The sequence below is a fragment of the Paramormyrops kingsleyae genome, chromosome 14 (genome assembly GCF_048594095.1).
Source record: "Paramormyrops kingsleyae isolate MSU_618 chromosome 14, PKINGS_0.4, whole genome shotgun sequence".
Lineage (NCBI taxonomy): Eukaryota > Metazoa > Chordata > Actinopteri > Osteoglossiformes > Mormyridae > Paramormyrops > Paramormyrops kingsleyae.
The window spans coordinates 8,420,843-8,445,519 of NC_132810.1; the positions used below are offsets into that span (position 1 = coordinate 8,420,843).

A 24,677-nucleotide genomic window follows, 5' to 3' on the forward strand; every position below is an offset into this window, starting at 1 on the left:
TCAATATACATGTAGTCATAGAGACTGATGCCTTCAGTAAAAGTTTCCTGTCCCTTCTGGTGAATGTCACCAACACGTAACAGGACCAAGGCATGTTCACAATCATACACTAGACTTGATAATTACTCACTGAGTTTATGCTCATCATGTATCTGTCCGTCTCTGACCATTTTATAATCACCTTCGTGATTAAGCCACCCTCTTTGACTATGGCAGAGAAGATTATTAGGATACATGATAGAAATTCCCCACGATTTATTAATGCAGTAAGAAATGTGAACTTCATGTCTAGTACAAATGTCAATGAAGTCACCCATGACTTCATATAGTGGTTAGTCGGATTTTAGATGAAACAGCTCCTTTGAAATATAAAGTGGTAAAAACCACCATACACTCCCCATGGTTTAATGATCACAGACGCTCTTACAAACGGGAGAGCAAATGGAAATCCACGGGTTTGGAAGTGCTCAAGTTGGCTGGTCAGACAGCCTGCAACAACACAAGCAAGCCCTTTATAGGGCGCGTTCAGCCTATCACTCTGACCTTATTGATGGCAATAGAAATATCCCTTTTTTCAGTAGCCATTTTATGAACTTCTTTAGTGATAAAATTACAAACATTAGGCTTCAGGCATGTTCAGATGGCTCCCAAATAACTTCAGTGCAAACGGAACATAAACATACCCTTAATGTTTTTGAATTAAGTAACGAACAAGAGCTAAAAACTATTATAACTAAGATTAAACCAACCACTTATCCACTGGACCCAATCCCCACTAAGCTTCTTAAAGAATCCCTGGGAGTTCTGGCAAGACCAATAACTGCCATAATGAATGCATCCCTGTCATCAGGTGAAGTTCCTGATCAATTTAAAGTAGCAGAAATCAGGCCACTAATGAATCCAGATAGGAGCCAGATAGGAATTTTATAATCTCTGCACTCAATTCCAAAGGGCTGACCTTTTCCATCAGCAGCTCAGCCCATAACCTAGGTGTCATTCAAATCACATGTGGATGCAGTATCGAAGGTATGCTTCCTACAGCTACGCAACATCGCCAAACAACGATGATTTCTTACTATTCAAGACACAGAGAAATTGATACATGCCTTTGTATACAGTAGGTTAGATTACCGTAATGCTTTGCTATCTGGAAGCATACACTGCACATTAAATACCTTGCAGCGTATTCAAAGTGCAGCAGCTCGAATTGTCACCGGGAGCAGGAAGTTTGAACACATAACCCCTGTTCTTAGTTCCCTGCATTGGCTTCCTGTTAGGTTTACAGCTGACTTCAAATTCTCCTACTTACATAGAAGGCACTTAAAGGTCTAGCTCCTTCCCACCTGACAGAATTACTTCAAGTTTACAAGCTGCATCGTCCACTCAGATCACAGAATGCAGGTTTCATTGTTGTTCCACATATAAAGTGACAGTGGGCGGTAAAGCGCTGATGGACTTTGGCCAGTCTACACAGGCCAACATGGATAAAAGACTCATTGATGGACTTTGACCTTAATCACAGCGTACACCTTAATTTTAGCAAGCAAGTCCACTATTTTCTGTTTCAATAATGGGAGTATGGCCCGGGGGAGGGGGGTTGGGCAGCCCAGTGGACCCCCAGAGATTTTTTTTCCTCCTTACTTGAGAGTTTTTGGTTCCTCTCCTCTGTCGTCATCTGACTTTCCTTATTTAATTTCTTTCTTTTTATTGCTGTTTTGTATTACTCTAACGATGTTGTAATGTATCACAACACATCCACGTAAAGCGTCTTGGGACGACTCTGTTGTGAAAGGCGCTATATAAAACTAAATTGAATTTAATATTTTGCAAACATCTGACAATATGACCTGTAGCAGAACTTACAACTTTATATCACCTAAATTGTAATATTATATACAGAAAGTGCAGTTAGATCAGCTGAAATAAAACAACTGAAATTTTGTTGAGTCTTCAGCCATCCGGATACGTTTTGGCAAGCCGAGACTGAAGTAACAGTAACTTAAACGCAAGAAGTACAAATAAAACACTCATAAATGTTAAAATATTTGGAATACAGCCCTTCCACCTTTTGCATTTAATGAACAGACCTCTTATTATACATATTCCTCTATGCTTTATTTGGATTTTTATGGAAGCATTAAACTATTTTAAGCATGCACTCTATTTTTCCTTGTTTTGAACAATCTATATTTATAAAGAACATCATCCTACCAGAAGTCATTGGAATAAAACTGAAAAAATTGAATAAAACTGCCTTTGTTTCAGTCTTGTCTATGGGATTAATGACTGTTTCAGCGCATCATGAATTGTTTCATTTCTAACAGAAAGCTGCCAGTGCTGCTCTCCTCCACTGCATCAAAATGCCATCTGCTGCAGTTGGCTTTATGTATATTGTCATTAACATATAATTGTACAAACAGGGTTTGTAGATATGTTTAAACATATCTGATGTAGATGAATTTAACTGGAGTTAAAAGACTGATTTAACTGCATGCCAAAGATAACACCAAATGATCTGAAGATATCCAATTTATTTAAAGGTTTTGAAGAATACCTGTAAATAGTTTAAGGATATCTAAAAATTAATTCCTGTAGAATGACTATTTCCAATGGATTGATGTTATCGGAAAGCCAAGCTACACAAGAAAGACATTCATGTATTGGGCCCAAGCATCTACTAGTCATCTACTGTAATTCATCTAAAATCAGTGACTGCAAACAATGTGGTCTTTTCTTGACCACTGTAGTAAACAATTCCATGCTTGTCTTCTTTGAAGTAAACGAGAGCAGACAGAAAGCAATACCGCACGGACATTTTGATGTTGAAACTGTCCCAAGCCTTTATTGTGGTGTGGTGCTTTGCGGTACCTGAATGGGTTTAAAGCCATGGGGAAAGCCCAGCTTATGAAAAAATGCTTGGAATTTCCTACAGTCTCGTTGCCATGGATTATAATACTGACAGCATAGTGCTGTTTCACACCCTGTGCGGACCTGCAGTTGCAGAAAGCACATCAGGTGTGGGTTTTATTAATTTGCAGTGGAAAGAAATAAAGGCTGCACATAAACAAGTAACAAGGCTCCATGCTGACTAGTGGCTGGCCTTCATGGGAAAAGCTCCCAGTGGATACATCCCTCATTAAAAATAAATGAGGGGTCCAGGGTCTTTGTCAAATTTTGCCTATTAATAAAGGAAAAATTGTGACTGCAGTATCTTTGAACCAAACTCTCTTTAATTTGGTAAACCTTACGCATCCATCCATCCATCCATGCAGTCTACTGAGTTGTTTATTTATGTCTTTGCCTTTGGAAATAATCAAATGATGACACCTGAGACAGAAAAGATCATTTTCACCCTCACAGCACCAGACCTACTGGAAGCCCCTGACAAATGGATGGGGGAACTGGGCCTGGACTGGGAAGAGAATGGAACACTGCCTGAGGTAACAGCTTCATTCCTCACATCAGACACCTGTGAACTTAAGTCGGAATGCCGACACACACCGACACAGGCGCTGTGGAAGTGCTGGATTTCCGGTACTTCATTCCAAGGCAATGAACTCATGGCCAATAGATACTCCAACTGGACACCTTTCACAAATTTGCAGGTTTCAAAGCAGCTAGAATGGACCATAAATAGGGTAAGACTTCTCGCCTTGGGGACGGGAGACCTGAGGGACAGGCAAGCAGCTGAAGAAAACACGTGAAATGGGTCCCAGGGTTAAAACGTGCTTCTCTTAAGAATATGGTGCACATTTTTAAAGAAAAATGAATTTAAAAGACCACAAACTCTTTACATTTCAAACAAAAATAAAATGTTACAGAGGTTATAATGAAACAGTGCAGTACTATTGTTTTAGGAAACTATAGCAAGGATTATTTACGCTTACTAACAAAAGACAATTATGTATTCTAATGCGAATTAAATAAAACATTGCATACAGAAGTAGAGGTTTTCTTGTAGGGATCGAAAAAGGGAAGCAGATTTATGTGCTTGTTATGCTCCCCAACAGCCCTCTTTCCAATCATCAAATCAGTGGCAATTGCAAAATTCATCACAGGCCTATGCTGATCTTATCGTCTTCGACATCAGCCCACATCATGCTTCCCTCTGGGTTCATACCTTGTACATTGTAGGTTTCCATGGCCACAAAGCAACTCACTAAGCACAGAGTAAAAATTTGCAGAGAAAGGCTGAACCATATTAATAAACTACATGACCGCTTTTTTTTTTAATGAATTACTGTCTTTGTTAACAGCCACTATCAGGTTAATACAAGCAGAGGCACAGACAGGGAAGCCAACAATTTCCATGACACTCAGGGATACACGCTAAACACATGCATTGCCAAGGCTGCCGGCTCTCCATGCATCTAGCGTGACTCACGCTTTTTTAATCTCGCCCTTACGCAAGAAATCTTACGGCAAATCTATATTACGGTAAGTCAAAACACGCATTACAAAATATCGCATTTGGCGCCATTTATTCTCTTTTTTTGTCTGGACCCCAATTTTTCAATATTTCAAGGAAAAAAAAACATCTTGTATTCGGGTCAACACAGTACTTTATGAGATTAGGTTTGATGAGCACAAGCAGACTCACTTCTCAATTAAGGCTACATGATATCGCATCAACAGACAGAAAGCAATGCTGTTAAATGTGATGCATTTCCAGTCATGCAGCCCTAAAACAATATATCACGCAGCCCTACTCCCAATGTAATATAAATGTATATTTTCTGTTTTTCTCCCTTATTCATTTCAGAAAACACAGAAATGATAAGTAGACATTTTAAGTGATTTAAACTGAGTGGTTAAGGAAGTTTTGCAGGTAGAGTCATATGCGACTTTTGTTTTAGCCTGGTCTCTGTAGATGATGTCATTAAATAATTTGAACTTAAAACTCCATTTGCTAATCACAGCTTTCTTTTATATATTCATGACATCCCACAAACAGCCCTACAAATTGTGTTTTTAAGTGTTTACACACTGATTTGTAATGTGCCAATTCAACCATGACACATTTAAACAGAAGCTTGGGTGTTTGCTTGCAAACATTGCTGGACATTCAACATAACAGGATTTTGTCACCTACACAGAAAACAATGGTTGTATGGCCTAATTATTAATCAATGGTCCACTAAAAATCCAAGAAAATATATGGCAAATGTACTCTGCAAGCAAGACTTCAATGATCTGTTTTATTTAAACATAGAAAAAAAAATCAGAACACTGACGGTCTTTCAAACAATGTTACAAACAATATTTTCACTGTTGAAATTGCAGCTTGTTGACTAAATTCAATCACATATGTTACATTTCCTTCCTAATTACACTGTAGCTCTAAAGCACTGAAATCTGACCTCTAGAAGTTGGACACAGAGCAAGGAAAACAGGAGCTGAGAAGGTTGACTCACTGGTCTTATAAAAAAACAGCATGCAATCCTGGAAAGCTGAAACACAGTGGGTCTTTTCTGGATTTTGCCACGTGGACCCAGGCTACCGGCCAGCCTGCCGCTTCTTTAGGCCCTGCCACACAGAACAGACCTGCACAGGGGCCACATGCAGCGGCAGCAACATATGCGTCCGAGATTCTTCACAGACTTTTTTCAAACAAAAATTAAAAAATGGTCAGCAGACGACACTCTGTGTCCCACCAAACATCAGACAACTCATCAAAAAATGACTCTGTGAAATCAACTGTCATGCACAACACCCATATGCAGTTTTTATTATAATCGAGGTGATCCTTGTGCTTTACACGTCTCTCTAAGCTTGAGCACGTCGCCAGAGGCATTCCAAATCGAAAGAGGCAGGATGTTAGAGAGTAAAGCCACAACAAGCTATTCTCTTCAAGGCAGCCAAATGAGCCACGCAGATGCAGGCCCTCCTGCTCTCTGTTCCCCATATGATGCAGAGCCGACCCAATACCTACTTAATTTTAAAAAGACCATAAGAAAGTTAAGGACTGATGTGCCATTCATGCCCCGGTAAGAAATTTTACGCTGTGGCTTAAATTATCAATGAAATACAGATCAGTTAATAATAATAATAATCTTTGCTTTTCTTTTTCCCATCTTTTAATTTTTTGTTTTTGACACGAGTCAAAAGTATCTCAGTTTTTACAGAGGCATGTTGTATCACTTCATCATAATTGCCAGACATTCCTTAAGAATTAGAAGATAAACCTAAAGGTCAACTGGACTTTATAGTTCCTCTTTTGGCACCAGTTGAGGTTTGGAGCAACAATATTTCTGATATACCGATCTTTGGTATATCAACTGCAGCCCAATAATCTCTCAAAACCAAATTGCTTTTGGTTAATTTCTTCATGCATTCCACACAGTGGGCCATTCAAATGGAATGAAATAAGTCTATGTGTTATCTTTCAAATGATTATTTTTCATCCAAAAAACATTACCATAGCAATAAAATAAAATGCAGCCATATTTTTCTGCGGAGCACACGTCTGATATGTGATTATTTCAGGCACACAACTGGACACAGAACAAAGAAGTCATGCTTCATTTATGAATCATTTTCAGGTCCTCAAAGACTATGGACAATTTCTGGCTTATTTCAGTTCATTTTGGAAACAATGATATTTCATGGCTTCTTAAGAATAATAATATTTTTTTTTAATACAGAGACCAGAATTACTTCCAAAGTTACCCACGACAAAACTGTGATAATGCAAACAGAAAATTGATTGTGAGAGTGGAATTTCCCCATCAGCTATGGTGTCTTAAGAGAACAATTCCAGTAATACCAAGAGGGATTCCTGAAATCAGATTCCAGTGACTTTCCGTTTGCCTTTCCTTGGATACTGAAACATATCGAGCAATTGTATTCTTTGCCAAGGCATGATGCAGAATAATGTTACACAGAAAAACTGAAAATGGACTTTATGTATTTCTGTTTATCCAAAACATTGAGGTCAAACATCAGATTCTACTGCCCCATATGTGTGACATGAACATATTACATGAAATGCAATATTCAACCTACATCTCCGACTGCTAAACGTATACGATGGTGCTCTACTCCTTCGTTAATTCTACACAGATTGTACAATGAAAACAAAACTAAGGACTGGAAAGTGGAACTTCTTTGTTGCTGGTCAGGTCATACATAAAACCATTCAAAGCGATGAAGTCATTTCCGCTACAGCCATTAAACAGATGGCAATAATAGTAATGTTTCAACCACAAGACCATAGCAAAGGCGGAGGTGGTCAAGGGTCAGGACCATTGTTTTTTTTCTGCAATCATACAATGTAAATTTGGCATTTAGGACAAAAAGATTCATAGTTTTTATTGTAGAGTTAAATGTATTGTATAGACTATTAAAACAAGAGCTTAGCAATTATTAAACTTTCCTGATCAGGATAAGCTGAGGGACGATGATGGATTAATTAGTAATCTTGCAAGATGAGAAATACTGGGATAACTTGAGGGAATGAGACCAATGTACTGAGATAAAAATTGAGATCACGGTCAATAAAATTGATTGCATATGACACCCACTGTATGTCAATGGTACTGTCAGAAGTTCATGTACTGTGTTTAATTTAATTTAATTAATCAGGTAGATAATCAAAACACAAAAATAACAAACAAGTGAAAATTTCGAGCAATTGTAACAACTGTCATCAAACTGGTAACGCTGCAGCCTGATGCATGAATCCGAAACAAAATAAAAATGGGAGAGGAAAAAAAAAACAAGCAAAAAATTTTAAAGAAAAAAAGTACTTTCTTGTCTTAAGTATATTCCATATGACCAGTATAGTTTTTAAATATGGTTTTTTGTTACGATAAGTGTACTAAAATAAAATGCAGTATGAGCACATCTATTTAAGAAATGCTAGAAAGGGCTTACTATTAATCCACAAAAAAATAAACCATAAATGACACACTAGTGAGCCAGTGATTCTGGGGATACTTAGACCAAAGACGACACCAGCAATTACATAGGCTGGCCACCCTCATAGGTCATATTTTTAAACTGTAAGTCACTGTCTTTTCTTTTTAGAAGTGCAGTTTGGACAGACATGACCAGTCCTCACTATAGTATAAATTACTGCTGGCATTAAATTGTGCCCCAGGCTACTAATATGTAGAGTGGAGACAGAGTGCAATGACTTTATCATATTTTGCTAAATTACACTAAAGGTCAAACAAATGCAGGGAGGCGGCTACTTTTTCTCCCAGTTCATAATAAGATCATAATATCACCCGATGTCCTGCAACATTTAACTTAGCATGTGCTAGTGATTCAATCTTAAAACTGAAAGTGAATACGAAAGTTCAACAAGGAGACCTAATGAACGCCAGTGTGTCCAATCACATCGATCCAGGTTTTATATAAGGAGGAAGTCTAACCCGCTTCTTTGCCGTTACAACTATTCGGTCCGCCCGCCTCCACCCCTCCACCACCTTCGGCTCTCTGTCCTGGTCCGGGTTTGGCTCCTTCGCCTCCTGCCTGGTCGCCCAGCCACATCTGTCAGCTTCAGAGTCGATGGAGCCGACGACCAAGAGACGGGCTTCGCCAAATCACTGTTCACATACTCATTTTAATTGTTTCATCAAATAAACACTCATGTCAAAACTATTTATTGAGGTCTCCTTGGTTGAACTGAATTTGTCCGCTTCTCTAAAGCTTGCTAGTGTATGGGCATATGAAAGAGGCTTATACTGTAAAATGCCAAACAAAATGCTAAACTGTCCACAAGACTTCCAATTACCCATAAATTATGAATCCACCTGAAGCCTTCATCAACATACAAGGCTTCAGCCATCCTAAGATACATCATATAAAAACATATGTCGTCACTACTGCTGTTAGAAAGTCATACGGTATAACTGCAGATACAGAGAAAAACTATTCTTCTGTGACCGAGTCAACTGGCTAATCCTATGCATTCATTTAAGACTTATATTTAAGACTGTAAAATCAGGAGCTTACAAAAATGCAGAAGAAATTAAATTTAGAGCAGAGACAGAATAGGCGCTAAACTCTGAAACTGATCATTAAATTTTTGCACTATTAACAGCTTCAGAAGAAACGGGCACTTGTCCAGACTGCTGGCCTGTAACCAGAACCAGTTTATCCAGTGGAAAGACAATAACCTTCACACAATCAGACACGCATACCTGTAAGCTTCCTTATAACATGCTCCTCTAAATACTCCCACATGAAGAAGACATTCATGGAAATTTTCAGCACAAAGCCCCATCTGTTGATCTTGCACACCACATGTACGTACCATGTTTGGGGCAGGCCACAGCATTGCCCTCGGATCAAAGGCATGACATGCATGTGTGAGACTTTTGGTGTTAATGTTCTTTCAGAAGATTTCTCAGCAATCTTAGAAGATAGGTAAGCGAGGGAAGTGAAATCAAGCAGCAATACCTTGTACAAAGATGAGGAAAATTTGAACATGAAAAAATGTTCTTTTAGGCTGGGACAAATAATTTAAAAATAACAGTTTATATAATACAATCAACATGTACTGACAACCACTTTCAGGACGAGAGCATAATGTACGACTTTGGAGAATTACACCAAGCCTTAGGCCAGTATGATGAACAAAAAGGCATGATCGAAGTTCAGAAGCAGCAAGGGACAAGCTACATCTGCCAAAACATAGTGAAGCACAAGTTAAGCAAGTTTAAATAGTTTTTTTTTCCTAAGCAAGAAACTAATTGACACTGTTAATGTGAGTGACAACATTGTGTTTCACAGCAGATTACTTTTTAATATATGGTAATGGCCATCAGTCGAGAGAAAACATTTATCTCATTGTTACTACAGCACAATACTTTCCACATGGGTGGGAGAGTGCCAAACTCTTTTCTCAGCTTCTGTCTTAGACCCCATCTGCACAGGGGCAAACAAAGAGCAGGATGGAAAAGAATAAAACATCTATGATTAGCAAAGACCTTTGATTTTTGAAATACATGCGAGACCTCAAACATGCTTCTTCTGTTCTTAGTACAAATTGCCCATCTGCAACTGCAAATTGTCCTTCATGTGGACCATTGACCTTATCATCATACAGATTGAAAACTTAAAAAATGGTAACATTACAAAATAAATGGCAAACTGATGATTGTTATTCTTAAAGCTTATAGTTTAACCTTAAAAAAACAATAATTGCAACTAGATAAAATAAAGGCCATTTAAACTTCATAGGCTTCCAATTGTCCAGTGAATTCAAGTTCATAGCAAGATAAGCAAAGTTTCTGGAAACCCATTTGAACAACCCAGTGCTAAGAAACATATCAAAGGTTTATCCCTTCAGGAGGACACTTTGTATCGTGCACTGCCAGGCTTTTGTGTGAAATAAGCTAAAGCCTAAGGAAGTTTGAGTTTATCTTTTCCAAAGCTTCATGCCAGATTTCTAGCTTCTGAAACTTATTTCATGAGAAATGGTGTTTTACTGCAAGTTCATTCTGACCCACATAGCTTTCAAACTGCATGACTGTTGTCCAATAAACCGACACCTCTGAATACTTCTTTGCAATTAAGATCTATTATCTGTTATCTTTGAGGCATATTCTATTGATACCATGTGCAAATATGCCCACCCTACAGAATGGCAAGAATAATATAGAATCTAATTACCTCACAGCCTTCTGCATTAAAGTATTTGATACTACATACCACACGTTGTTAATAAATATTAAAAAAAATGGAAAGTTCTTTGTAGAGTGAAAATTTAACCTACTTCCAAGTTTTTTTAAAAGCTTCAGTGAATTTAAATACGTTAATGTGACAGTGGCAAATTTTATCAATCCAACTGCAAAAAGCATAATGTTTTTAAAAGAAATAATTCAGACATTTTTTTAAATCCCTACAAAAAGAGTGGAAAAAATCCACAGCAACTATTAGATTCAATTGCTCTGAAAGACACGCAAGTAGTGGGCCCTTTGGCCAGAGGAAAACGGAATCGAGGTATTTCATGAGAAATCCAGAGTTTCGCATAGACTGGTAATCAAAAACAAGATAAGAATTCCAGATGAAGCTAATATCTGTAAAGAACCATCTCAAGTGATCTACTGTATATACAACTTCAGTGAAGTATTTTTCACTGGTTCCGAACGATAGTGGAGCTTTAATTATGTAACACTGTATTGTAGTGAGAATGTTCCACAGAGAGAACGTACCTTTTCAGCTACAAAATATGGTCAGCCGTTGGTTTTGCGAGTAATTTAGAGTGATATTCCACAGAATCAACAAGGCGACTGTTTCAGGAATACCACATGAAATAAAGCTGCGTGCCCCTATGATATGAAGCAAGCAGGCTGATGTGCTTTTCAGTTTTATCGCATAGCAAAGTCAAAATGGCAAATTAATTATAAGTGTTATTTATTTGTAACCATTTTCAGAGGTAGTTATGGCATCGTCGAACAATACATTGTAATGATCAGTTTTCTGAAGCTAACCTGTGACAGGTGTCTGGAAGCCCACCGCAGAATTTAGCGAAACATATTATGGTCCCATACAATGTATCTCCCATTTGAATTTAATATTCTTTTTAAAATTTTATTTGTCCATCAGTATTGAACTGATGGAACCTCTCACCACATTACAGCTGCCGTTACCAGGAGCTGATTGTGTGGTGGAGTGATGGTTCTGAGGGTTCAGTGCTGACAACTGGAAGGTTGCTGGTTTGAATCCTGTGAACACCAGAAGTGATTCTACTTCATTGGGCCCTTGAGCAAGACCCTTAACCTGCAATTGTTTCATGATGGGTATGATGTTAACCCTGCAAGCAGGTCCTCCAAATTCCAGGGAAAAATTTGGGTGTTGGTGACAGGATTGGCACTCCAGCCACTGGAAAAACATCACACTATTCCATTTGAACTAGTGTGGTGCTGAGGTATCACAAAACTGCAACTGGGTTCTCGTCCCTGGGTTTGTTCATCGTGTGGCAATGTGCTGCATCAGCACATGCTCCTCACCTCTCTGTCATTGATCTGCTGCATATTTGTCTGCTTGTTGGCCCAAGTTTGAGGACATTGACTTCACACCAAAGCCACACCAGACTGACCAGGCCACACAGTGGAGGTATGTGCATGAAATATTAAAAAGCTGGGACTCCGACGCAAGTGGCAGCTGTAATGTGGTGAGTGGTAACAGAGCCATATGCTGCTCTGGATCCCGACTCATCATTTCTAGGCAAAATCATGCAACTCACTATGTGGTAGAACCCATCAATTAAAAAAAGAACAATGATATTGCAAAAATTATGGATATTGCATTAAAATACCAAAATCAGAACTTAACAAAAGTAATGAAACTGCCCTAGACATGTGTAAATAAAGACAGCCTGAAAGTATGCTGGAGTTAAAACAAAGTAATGATTTATTTTAAGGTTCTTTAAATCCTAAACAGTCAATATGATCATTAGATTGTTGATGGTTGGTCATTTGAATTGTGCATTGAATATAGGACTGGATTTCAAAATTTTTCCATTTGTAAATGCTGGAAAAGAGTTTGCTTAAAACATTTTTTACAGAGTCGTTTAATTCCTGCTGTGAAACCATGCAAAAACAGTCCTTTCTGTCCAGCAGCACTGCTAGTTAGGAAGACTGATTATGTTGATAGGAATGATTGGGGTAAGAAAATAGGTGTGACTGTAGGCAAACTCAGGAGGTTATTAGTTCAAAGTCCTTCTTTACCATAGTCTTGTTGTCCAGCATCTGCCACTGTGTTTGCTACAATACATTTCCTATTGCAGCTCCTGAGCAGATACAAACAACAACAAACTCAGAATCACATGGATAGAGTGACATTAAGAGAGCTGGCTGCAGCTACAGAGGTTCTTGCCACAGGAGATATTTTTTACCCACCAGTACCCACAAGACCAGCATGAATCTATAATTGCTGCTGTAAAGCTGCACCACCCAACACCAGATGTCACATGGAACAGTTCACATGACAAACTCTCATCAATTCTGGGTTTAACAATTGGGTGGTACACAAATCATCATGGCGTTCCCATATGCGTGGTTTAGAGTAGAGGTCCACAGAATTTAGCTGGTGTGCAAAAGCTCACTAAGGCTGGTGCCAAGATATTAAAGATCGGTGCTTTTCCTGTAAGGCACAATAACCCCTCAGGGACATAGTACACGCCAATCGTGTTATGAATTATCAACTTCATGTTAAAAAGGTCCAATTGTAAAATGGCTCTGGCAGGTTGTTTTTTTTAAACTTTGTATTACATTTAGAATTTTATCTGTGTAACAGACTTTTGCAATTTTAGAAAATTATTGGTAACTGATGATTACAGACACATAACCTGGTGTTAGTGTCCGACAATGCCTGATTCAATGCGAGACGCAAGATAACAGAAAGATTTATAATGTGATTTCAGCATTTCACAGTTTTTTTTTTTTTTTGCAATGGCTATAATTTTTTTTGTAACTGGTATGCAGTGTTTGAGAACCACCGCTTTACATGGTTTTAGACGACCATCGAAATTTACTATGTAAATTTAATCACCTTAAGTGATATCATGAAGTTTAAAATGAAGCGGCCTAAAAATAGGGGCGAAAGAGCACTCTGAAGCCACAGCAGCTGCTTCATAAAATTAATCATCTATTCCATAGAACACATACATGAAGTCACTCTATTAAAATATGATCTGGATTAAGTTCCATGTGACAAGCAATTATTGGCCAAGACATCTGTTAAAGGAAGTGCTACATCTTAAAAACCAATTTAGATTTTATAAACCTAAATAAAAACAACTATTAATAACTCAAATTCCTTACAGCCCTTGGATTTGTGGCATGACACAAACGGCCCATGTGTTTTAGAAACTTTAAAAAAAAAAAGCACTGCTTTTTGATCTGGTGGCACTGCAGCTCGGTGAGTCACTGCATCATTTCCCTGCAACTCAAGCGGCACAGTGTTCTTTCTGGGTTTCCTTCAGGTACTGTTTTCCCCATGAGTCTCAGATGAATATATGAGTCACAAAGAGCATAGATAAAGCATGGATGGTAGTATGTCAGGTAAAAGAAAAAAGGTCTGGCTTCACATTCCAAGGTTATATTACTTCCTGCTGAGTCTCCCTCTGAGTGCTATTTAGGAAGCAGAAAATTGTAAAATCCAGCAAACAGGAAAAAGAACAACTAATTGTGATTTGCAACAGCATAAACTCTTGTTTTTTTTCACCTAGCCTAGATAAATAAAGAAGATGTGTTCTCTTAAGAACAGACAGTTCTATCCAAATTTCAAAGACATTTCCAAGGAAATTAAAATATGCTGTATGAGTCATCAATATTAATGCCAAATCTTCAAGGCATGTTAACTGAGAAAATACCACGAGTCCGGTGTTTTTTTTCTCTTGGCATATCCATGAATGCCTACTCTGTCAAGTCCATGAGACATTTCATAGCATCTAACCTGAAGGAGTCTGAGACATCTTTGTGAATCATTCATTTAATCATTACCTACAGTATATATATAACCATAAAGATATAAAAGAAAACTTCAAAGGGAAATAGTTCCTCTGCTAAGGGTGGGTAAGGCTATGGCTCTGGGTGAGGCTCTCCTTTCGTCTCCTCAAAGCAGTTTGTCTGACAAGGCACTAGGAAAATATGCAAGACCACCCCAAAGTATCACAACAGCTTATGGACTTGGAGGGAACATGAAAGAAATACCTTTGATTTTTTTCTTTTGGTCTAGTGTCGGGTCTTGCAAAATGCAGGAAATGCCTTCTCATTAATTACTTACTTTCATCATAAGGGCATTCACTACCCTGGACACCAGTCAGATCAGTGAGAAGTTGTTATAAGTCTGATGATTAGAAATAACTTTCCTGGAATCCTTTCCTCCTTTTAAGCAACTAAGAAGACTGCTTCTCTCTTTAGATGGATGTTTTCAATGTCTGTTTAACTGCCTGCTTTCAGAAAAAAAAAGTTTCCAATTTTGACTATGTAATAAAAAAGCAGTGGCTTCAGTCAGTGACCAGAGCTATGTGTCCTTACTGCCTCTACAACAGGAGGAGCTTGAGAGTATTACCAGTCTCTAAAGACCAAGGCGTTACCACCAAAATACATGTATAGAACAGACGCTGAAACAGGAAACAGACACCCACATAAGAACATTCATAGGTCACAATGGTCTGATCCACAGGTCAAGCCCTTCCAGTGAGCTACACATTTTTTCTCAATTAACTGCCTAAGCATTCCTCAATCTTAGTCCAACACACAGCTGTCCGACTTGCTGATACTTCGATCAATCACCTCTCTGCCCGTGACACCCCAGTGATGGAGGGATGTCAGATAGCCCTGCCTGGGTGGGAGAGCCCTTAATATACAGGACTAGGCAGGAATGGAAACCCACATTACCTCCTGTCTCGGCCCAGCGGACATCTCCACCCACATATGCTCCTCCTATTGCTTCTAACCCAGAAGAGTGTGGTGAAATATCCTACCTTTGGAACTGACAGTTACTGACCAGAGGCCTTGTAATTATGTTCTGTTTGAGAATGATAGTGGTGGGGGGCGGGGGGACTTTCCGTTTTCCTGAGTGCACGGGAGAACCACAAGACTCCCGGAGAACAAATTTAATAGCCCCCATAACAGACCTGCTCGAAGACATCCAGCTGAGAGCATAAAAATGTGTACTTACCCTGGTGGATGCAAACATTTCCTCTGCAAACTAAATGCAGAGTTTTGGTTGTACATGCATCTTAAAGAACACTGTTATATAACTCCAGACATCACATTCCTCTACCTAATGATTGAGAAAAACAGATTGTGCATTATAGAGAATTTGGGCTTTTTAATCCAGATGGGACCTGTAACGTTAAAGATTGAAATCTGAATTTTATGCTATATGAAAGCAGGTAATCTAATTTGCTGGTAGCTACCAGAAAGGCCATTAAAGTTAAACCCGATGTCTTTGAATGTTTGGGATTTTGGATAACACTCAAGACAACTCATACATTAACAACGCATCTGGCTAGCTGCCTTTCTCAATAGCAAGTATTATAAGTTTTAAGAATGGGAGTAAGACATTGGCCATCTTCAATCACGCATGACCCAAGGCCACGATGCTTTAATAGAGTTTTTAAAGAACTAATCCCCAGGCGTCCACCTTGGCTTCTGTCCCAGATGCTCTGACCTAACTGTTTAGAGGCTGAAGCCAATGGAATTCACCACAATGGTGCTGACAAGCAGGGTAAGACTGCAGTCATTTGAAGGATCTTTACATTTTAAACCCATGTTAAAACTAGTGAACAGATTTTTTATTTCTTTTAATTTCTTCCAAAACAAGTGTGACAACTAACAGGTGTAAAGTCGATGCATTGGCAGGGATTCCTCTGCTGTACTTCATGATGTCTATTTGGAACTTGCAGAAGATTTCAGAAAAGCTGAGGAGTGACTTGCGGATGCTTCGACGCAAACAGCTGGGCTGCTCCTGTTCCCCGACTGGTTTTAATTAAGGTGGTTAACTGGCACAGGCTACCACCGAGAAGAAAAACCACCACAAAACAAAAGCATTTTCAGGTTTTACGACCACGGCTGAATTCATCAAAGCTAAAGAAAAACAAATGGAGGGTATGGAGTGGATTTATCGACATTATACCTCGACATGCTCACAGTCAGCATGTTTCTGAGAATGTTTCTGTTTAACTCGAGGGAAGTAAAAATACTGCAGTAATACTCTCGGTGCCACACAATATTGATGGTTTTTTTTGACCTATTTGACCTTACACTGAAGTCACAGCCATTTTTTTTCCAGTACTGCCCCAAACAGCTACAATGAGGACCCTGTTCAACCTATCTTCACATTTTCACACACTTACAATTGCTGCAATTTAGGGTTGTTTTTACATATTGAGATAAGTCCATCTGAAAGAATGAGTATCACCATTATCATAAAAATGGCCCTTGTGAAGTGTCTGTTGCACACAATGCCCTTTTTTGATTAAGCTAGATATTACCGACTACAATGTTTGCAAGTCATTCAAGGACAAGCCATATATTTCAAGGCCAATCCTCATCCATATCACAAGCAGTGTGAGCACAAGTTTATGGTCCCCAAAGTGCACAGAAACAATTGATCATCCGTCAGGCCTATTCAGCAAAATGTCCTCCCTGTCTACTCAGCATCTACAAGGGGTCTCTTCATAAGCTTAAATCGAGTTACTGGTGCTAAATGTTACACTGGCTAAAGATACTGCTCTCTCTTACTAATCATTTGAGCTCAACTTTTCCAACCGTGTGCCATTTCTACTAATTACCAAAATGACCCATGCCCATCCATGAAAGGGCCACTTCAGCTCCGGCAGCCATAGACCTGGATGCCCCAGTGCCAAAGAGTCAGCATGCTGGTCAGCATAAGTAAGTCTGGACCTTTTTTTAAGGGTTAGACCAGCCAGCTGGATCTCGATATTCACAGTCCCTGAGAGGGCTATTTGCCGCCAAGTACAAAGTGAAGAATTTGACCAAAATGCTGTTTATACTGGCACTTGTGCACCCTCTCTCACAGCTTCTCCTGTCCCTTTCCAAAGGCAGTGGTACTTCCTTAACCCCCTTAACAAATGCCAGCTGCTGGGATTGCCTTTTGACACAAATGTTCCTGTAGCAATCGCATAATACTGAAGGTCATCCTTTTCCACCTCAGATCTTCTCCAAGCCATTGATTACTGTTTAATACACATCCTAACATTCAACAATGGATGCCAAATCTGATCGTAATGCCAGTGAAACGTCAAAATTTTACTGCCAGATATGTTGAATTTTGGAGGACTTCTTTGTGCTTCTAAATTGATAGACTCCGGAGACTTTTTTAATCAGGTCTGTGAAATATAGCTTTACTGTCATCCAAAATTAAGCTAACATAGTCTTGCTACTGATGCACTTCTGGGGCGAAAAACACCAAAAATACTATACCATATAACAGACATGACCAAGGTTGTGTAGGGGATACAACTGTGTATAAGTCATGGCCATAGTAAATTGAGAGCAAGAATGAAGACTTATCAGATTCAATAATTCCTATGGATGTGTTCTTGCCAATCAAGCTTCAGAAGGAAACATTGAGATATGCCAAACAGCACAAGCCCAAATTGAAAATTAATAAATAAATAATATATATAGACACATGCACACATACATATGTATATGTGTATCTGTATACGTGTACAGATATATATAAATATGTAAATATATATACTTGTTTTTTTTTAATCCAGATTGATGTGTATCGTCATTGCAGCTCATTATGAAGATGAATGAGAAATTCGGTTTAAGATGGTTAATGTGCACTCCAAAACAAAAAGCAGTTCCAAATTTCACATAGGGTTTCAATGAACAGACAAACGATTGCACAGATATGGAACAATCTGTACAAAAGCAGAAAAAAGAGAGGATGTTGCGAAATTGCACAGGCCTCCATGAAGCAAAGGGCAAAAATTCCATGCCAAGGGTCACTTGCCTCATGATATGATGAGTCTATTATTCAAACAGCTTTACCCTTCGGTTTTGATTGACAAGCTACATCAGTTATTGTCTCACCACACAACAGGTTTTCTTCTCATCAGGAGAATGTAAATTGTGAAGTGAGTCATTCTGTTTAAACAGATCTCTGTATGGGAGACATCCTTCCAATTACTGTGAAGGTAAAGTGCCTACGGGGTGAGCAGTGGAAAGGTGGGAAGTCTATGGGCCAATTCAATGATCCCCACCTAAATCACACCCCCAGGATTCCATTGGTGGGGTTTCGGTGGAAGGAGGAGGCCCCAAGACTGCTTCACTATCCCTTGATGCTTCTTACGCTGGTACAGCTGATCATGACATATACCACCTGTACCCTCTACATGGTGCCCTGAGATTGGTAAAATAAGTATGCAAACACTCCCAGGTTTGTGCATCACACCAAGAAATACTGTACAGGAAGGGGTTTAAACATTTCGATTAAGGCAAAAGGGACATGAGCTAATTATTATAGCAGGAAGATAAGTGAACAGCTGCAAGACTTACTCGATAGTGAATTCAGATATGTTAATAATGCAATATGACAGACATTGTACAGTGAGCTATTCCAAAAAATCAGGCAGCTCAGTTAGACGGTGCAAATAAGGGTCACACCACGTTTATCAAATGTTAACATAGTAAGAACCACTCAATTGCATGGCAGATCCACTGGGTGGAATTAGTGACCAAAACCCTGTCTCGAGACCATCAAACACTGCATATTCAGAAATACGGGAACACTTACAGGAAACAGGGATAACTTTATAAGGATTTATTGGTGGCTGCATACTGTGCTGCCCTTTGTAACGAGTATTTGTGTTCCAGTATCGCCATTTTAGGTCTTAAAAAGCCTGCTCCGATTGAGGTAATGGCAAAGCCTTAGTACAGGGACCCTACTTCACATACCTTGGATGAACTGCAGCAGAAATAGGGGCTGCACACAGACAGAAAGCCCTCCACAGGAAGGATTTGAGAAAGTCTGGAGTCAATGTAATGCAACTGGTCTAGCTCTGCAGGCTCGGGGGTGTAACCTTCTCCAGCAGGTACGTGCACAGCCCACAGAGTGGGATCTACCTGGAAAAGAAAAAAGCAAGAAATACTCAAATGGTGGAAATCCTTTAGTTGTCTTGTAGGCTACAAGACAGGCAACCATCATTACAGTTTATCAGGACATCTTCTGTGTAACACAAAACTACATTGATTAAAAGATAATGGTGATAACAATAATCTTACAAAGCAGCTTCCAAAGCTACAGCATCAACCACAGTTCACCATAAGCAATTTTGTTTACTCACTACTGAATTGAATTTACTCACCAGAGAGTAAACTGCTTTTGTCTATGACAGAGATTAAGGAAAATTTGTGATTTGTGTAAAAGTGTAAGCGGTGTTCACATTACAAGTTAACTGTATTTATTTTGCTCATTAATATATTTAGTATTACACTTAAACTTTGACCTAGTTAGTAAAATATAGATTTAGGAGTTAAATTAGATCTACTGGAAGCATTAAAGTTTCTCTTGGAGCAGCATTCCAAGAACATTTTTTTTCTTGCACCTGGCATTTGTTTTGGGAACAAGTGGAGAAGCTTTGTGACGCAAATCTGACCAAGGCGTCTGCAAACACGCAAAATGCTGAGCACTTCAAAAAAACTGAGACATCGATTTGTGCTCCGCAGTGAATGAATCATTCGTCAGTCTAACACAATATCCCATAAAACGGCGGGTGGCAGCTGAGGTCACTTGGCCCAAGCTTGGTGTTGAAGTCAGCCCGCCCTTCCATAAAGCTCAGCACTACTCGTTGTCACTTCTCTGGCAGAAGATTTCAGCTTCTTTTCAGCTGCTGACCTCAGTCACGTAACCACACACTTACATCTGTGTTACTTACTGACTGCAAATATACTGTGGAAAAAAATTATGAATCTTTGATGTACTCAAGAGATTACACTGCTGATCCATCAGCAGGGATGAGATTCTCCCCTCGGAGTGAGTGTATTATCATGTCCTCACCAGCAGATGGAGGTATAATTCTATTTTATGACCTACAAGTTCAGACAAAAAAAAAATAAAGAGCTACACAAGACAACGACAGAAATTGTATATGCAGTATGAAATAGTGTATATAACTGTTTAGCACCATTTTTTGCAAGTTATTCATGATGATTCATGATGGCATGATGGAAATTAAACACTTTTTAGTAATACTTTACCCTTTTTCTTTTTAATTTCAACAATGGACAGACTCTGTATTACTACATTTTGTATAAGCACTCCTTGGATGACAGATTTATATGCCCTTGCAGGCACTGTGACTGAAAGATTGTATATTCTACCTTATTACCCGAAACAAAAACAGCTGAAAGCCACAAAAGAGGCACACAGGGACTGTTCAAAAGTGTCTGTTTAAATTTGTCCTTGGAAAGTCAAGCGGCCTGTTTTTACACACTCACTGAATCTATTCATTTAGTGTCTTGCTCACCCCCCCCCCCCCCCCCCCCCCCCACCACCTCTAACTGCTTGAGAAAACTCCACCGTGCTACTTTAATGTGGTAATCAGCAAAGTGACACGTAGAGAACTTATACACCCTTTGGCTTTCCATCTTTACCTCAGAAACTGTAGTGATATCTTAAAGTATGGTCACTCTCAATAAGAATCAGAGACAGGACATGAAATGCCTCTCAGCTATCTCGCTACCCTTTCCAACAACTACTACCGGGGCATAGCGAAAATGTCTCAGCTCTGCGAACTTTCTGGAATAAACGGACGCAAGGCAGATGTTTGTGAGCACAGACAGACAAATCAAACTTTCCAGCATATAAAAACAAGAAATTTGTACTTCAGGAGATTTACCCGATGAGCTCTCCAGGGTGCTGAAGCTTTATTGATTCCGTGAAACGAAACCACAGAAGGGGCAACGGCACGCAATTTTAGGTGACCTGGAAGCTGAGGAGACAAGTGAACCACATAATAGCATCCCAAAGAACATTCTTGAAGGAACACCTAGGTGGATTCCACAGAAAAGGAAAACATCAGACCAGCCTGATGTAATCATACTAAGGAATGAAACTCTCGCTGTGCGAGTATTTTTACTAACTCTGATTCAAATTACAGTCGCCTGCCCAAGGCTGTAGCCCAGAATTATCACCAGTAAATAGGAGAGATCCTAAATAAAATTCAAAAGGAAGCATTAAATGGCAGATGCATTAGATTCCAGGCCCTGACGGAATGCCAGCCTCTTCCTGGAGCGGAGGGCTGCCTGACATAGCATCACGGCTCTACCCGTGAGACATCAAAGGTGAACTTGCTGCCCAGCAGCCTTTCATAGCCGCATGCCTAACAATAACCAATAACAGGAAGCCTATGCCGGACTTATAAAATTCCCAAGAATGCATGCTTGTCTCAGTTTGAAGTGTTTGCTGCAATTAGCTTGGGTTGGCCCTAAAAACCGAGGGAAAACTTAATAAATTTAGCATCTAAGGCTTTGAGTTTCAAGAGACGCGGAACAGTAGCCGTTATTAGCTTAAATAATACACAAAGTAAACACCACATCCTGACACACCTGAGACACCCAGTGTTCCACTCACACCAAGCTGCCACTATCACAGAAAATCCCAGAAGCAGAGGGTGAAGACACAGCCCAGGTTGGTTTATACAAGGATTTCTCTCCAGCTTCTGTGTGTCTGATCACATGTTTGTCATACAGTATTTGAATTGGAATATGCATGTTTTCCCTAAAAAAAATACACTACATTTAAAAATGTGTTTTGCAGCTGTTAATCTTATTCAGGCTCCAAAAACACTAGAATAAACTTCTACATACAAATGTACTAAAATGTAAAGCCGCTTTAGGTTCTGAGATTTTTCCAAACAATGACATTTCAGTAAATACTGAATCCAGGAAATAAACAGCAATCTCATAAAACCAAGGAAAGAATATTTACAAATTCAAAACGAAGAACAGTAAGATTCCAAAATGCATGCAATATATAAAATATTCTGAATAAATGTTGTGGCCTGAGTGATATATTCTTCAACACCTAAAAGACAATAGAAAATTGAATCATGATGTTGACCTTTGAAATATCTACTCTGCAATATTAAAATCTTTTTTGAAAATCAGCTCAGGAATATACCATAGCAGATAGGAATTTTGATTGTTTTTTCAGTGATTTCATTGCATAACAAGGAAGAGCATTTCATTTTTTTCCATTTGCCAATCTTCTTCGTACATTTTATGCATTTCTGGCTTCCTGAAGTTGTGCAGGAACTCCCAGCTCATCATACACAGCATGTGATATAAAACTTCACACCCAGTGAGGTATACAGACTTCCCCATATATAAATTATTTCCCGAGCTGGGTTCACACTTGGAACTTCATCTGCAGATATGTGGTAAAAAATGCAACAAAACACAACAGATAATCATGTTTTAATGGCATCAGTGACACGCCATTTCCCAGCACTTGGTACAAGTTACATTTATTTATTTGCCAGATGCTTTTGTTCAAAGTGACAAGTGAGAGAGCAGAGTCAGCCAGTCCCTAGAGCAACTGGGGTTAAGGGCCTTGCTCAAGGGCCCAACGGTGAACTCACTCTACCAGCCACGGGATTTAAACCGTGAACCTTCTGATCGCATAGCCATACACATCTGAGAACAGTGACTGCCATTGTGTAGATGAGGAAGGATACCACGGCCTGCGACCTTGCACCTGCCCTCTGCTCCGCAGATGAACTGCACGGGCCAATGGCGCCGCATGTGCATGGGGTCACCCCCCTCCCCCCCCCCCCCCACCTTATCACCCCATAGTCAGCAGATACCTCATCTCCTTCAGGGCTCGTGTTACACTCCTCAAGGTCTTGCAGGAGCTCTGCCAGTCTCTGCTTCTCAGCTTGTGTCATCAGCACCTGGCTCCCAGCATCCCGGACCAGCTGTCAGGTTAAACAGAGTCACATCACACCACTGATCATGGCTCACATTTGCTGTTCATTCCTGCCCAGCCATTAATCTGTTGCTCCATTGAACGTATTGATAGCTTATGTCGTTGAATGAAATACACTGTGCACAGAATCAGGCCCATTACGACCTCTGACCCACCTCTATGTTTTTCTTAACAAAGTCCTTTTTTCTCTTGGCCCCGACGACTCCACTCCGTCTGCAGTCTGGCCGATCTGGCACCGGCTCCTCAAGATCAAATTCAATGCAGTCTGTTGCTTTGCACTGGACTCCGTTGCCTGGTGTAGGAGGTAAAACACACAGCAGGCAAAACGCAAGATTATTTCAGTCAACTTTGATTACTTAAATTATTAGAATTCAGGAGAAACCTTTAATGCAAATCCCATTCTACCGATGTGCGACACTAATTACCCTGACAGATGGAACAAAATCTTGGGAAAATCAAGACAAACATTATCAACTACATGCAATTACACACAATTACACCAACTGCTAACTCACAGAACACTTAGAATTATATAAAATCTAACAACATTTTAGTGATTTATAGCCATATCAGTTGGTTTTGCAAAAGAGGGCCCTCGGCTTAATGTACTTTTCTATTGCATGAAAACCATTTGCTTTTTCCTAATGGTATACTGCCATCTACTGTAAACAACTTAGAATTGCATGTAAGCAGGTGAAAGGAATAAAAGACGTTGAATGTATACTGCTACAACGCTGTAAATAGAAAAATTCCAACATGGCCAGGGGACGAAATGAACACCAGTGGATTATCAGTTTCTTCCTACTTGTGATTCATTCTTAAAACATGTACTTTCACATGAATACAGCCATTGAAGGTTTTTCCGAAACACTTTGTGTGACCTCGTTCAGCGCCTGGATTTCCCAGGTCAGTTCAACCTACTGCACAGGGGACTACATTTACTGCTGCTACTTACCTTCATCCAGATTCTTTTCTTCTACATCATACCCATCTTGTGAAATCTGAGTCCCAAATATGGGAACAAAATCCCCGTCCTCACTAGGGCCATAGGCTGGAATATTTAAAAATTAAATTCATTATGACATAGATGGAAATATGCAACAAAGAGGTAAGTGATCTTCTAGTGGATGGAAAAGAAGCAGCAGAAAGAGTGAGAGATGTCACCTCTGTGACCTGAGATGGTAGCAGCAGTTTTCCCTCAAAAGAGTTTTTCTGTTCATGATTTAAAAAAAAAAAAAAAAAAA

The 24,677-nt window shown here is 39.4% G+C and overlaps 1 protein-coding gene across 2 annotated transcripts in view; it reads right to left on the reverse strand.

Annotated features, from left to right (window-relative positions):
- The window catches only part of fsip1 (fibrous sheath interacting protein 1), a 72,974-nt gene that overhangs the window by 37,069 nt on the left and 11,228 nt on the right, over window positions 1-24,677 (reverse strand). The window contains exons 6-10 of one of the 2 annotated variants that reach the window (XM_023802236.2): window positions 24,389-24,484; window positions 23,589-23,725; window positions 23,312-23,422; window positions 21,344-21,436; window positions 19,401-19,568 (exon numbers count right to left, since the gene is read on the reverse strand). In XM_023802236.2, the coding sequence (XP_023658004.1) occupies window positions 19,401-19,568; window positions 21,344-21,436; window positions 23,312-23,422; window positions 23,589-23,725; window positions 24,389-24,484 (605 nt within the window). The remainder of the gene's footprint in view (window positions 1-19,400; window positions 19,569-21,343; window positions 21,437-23,311; window positions 23,423-23,588; window positions 23,726-24,388; window positions 24,485-24,677) is intronic. The other variant, XM_023802238.2, reaches the window with a different exon arrangement.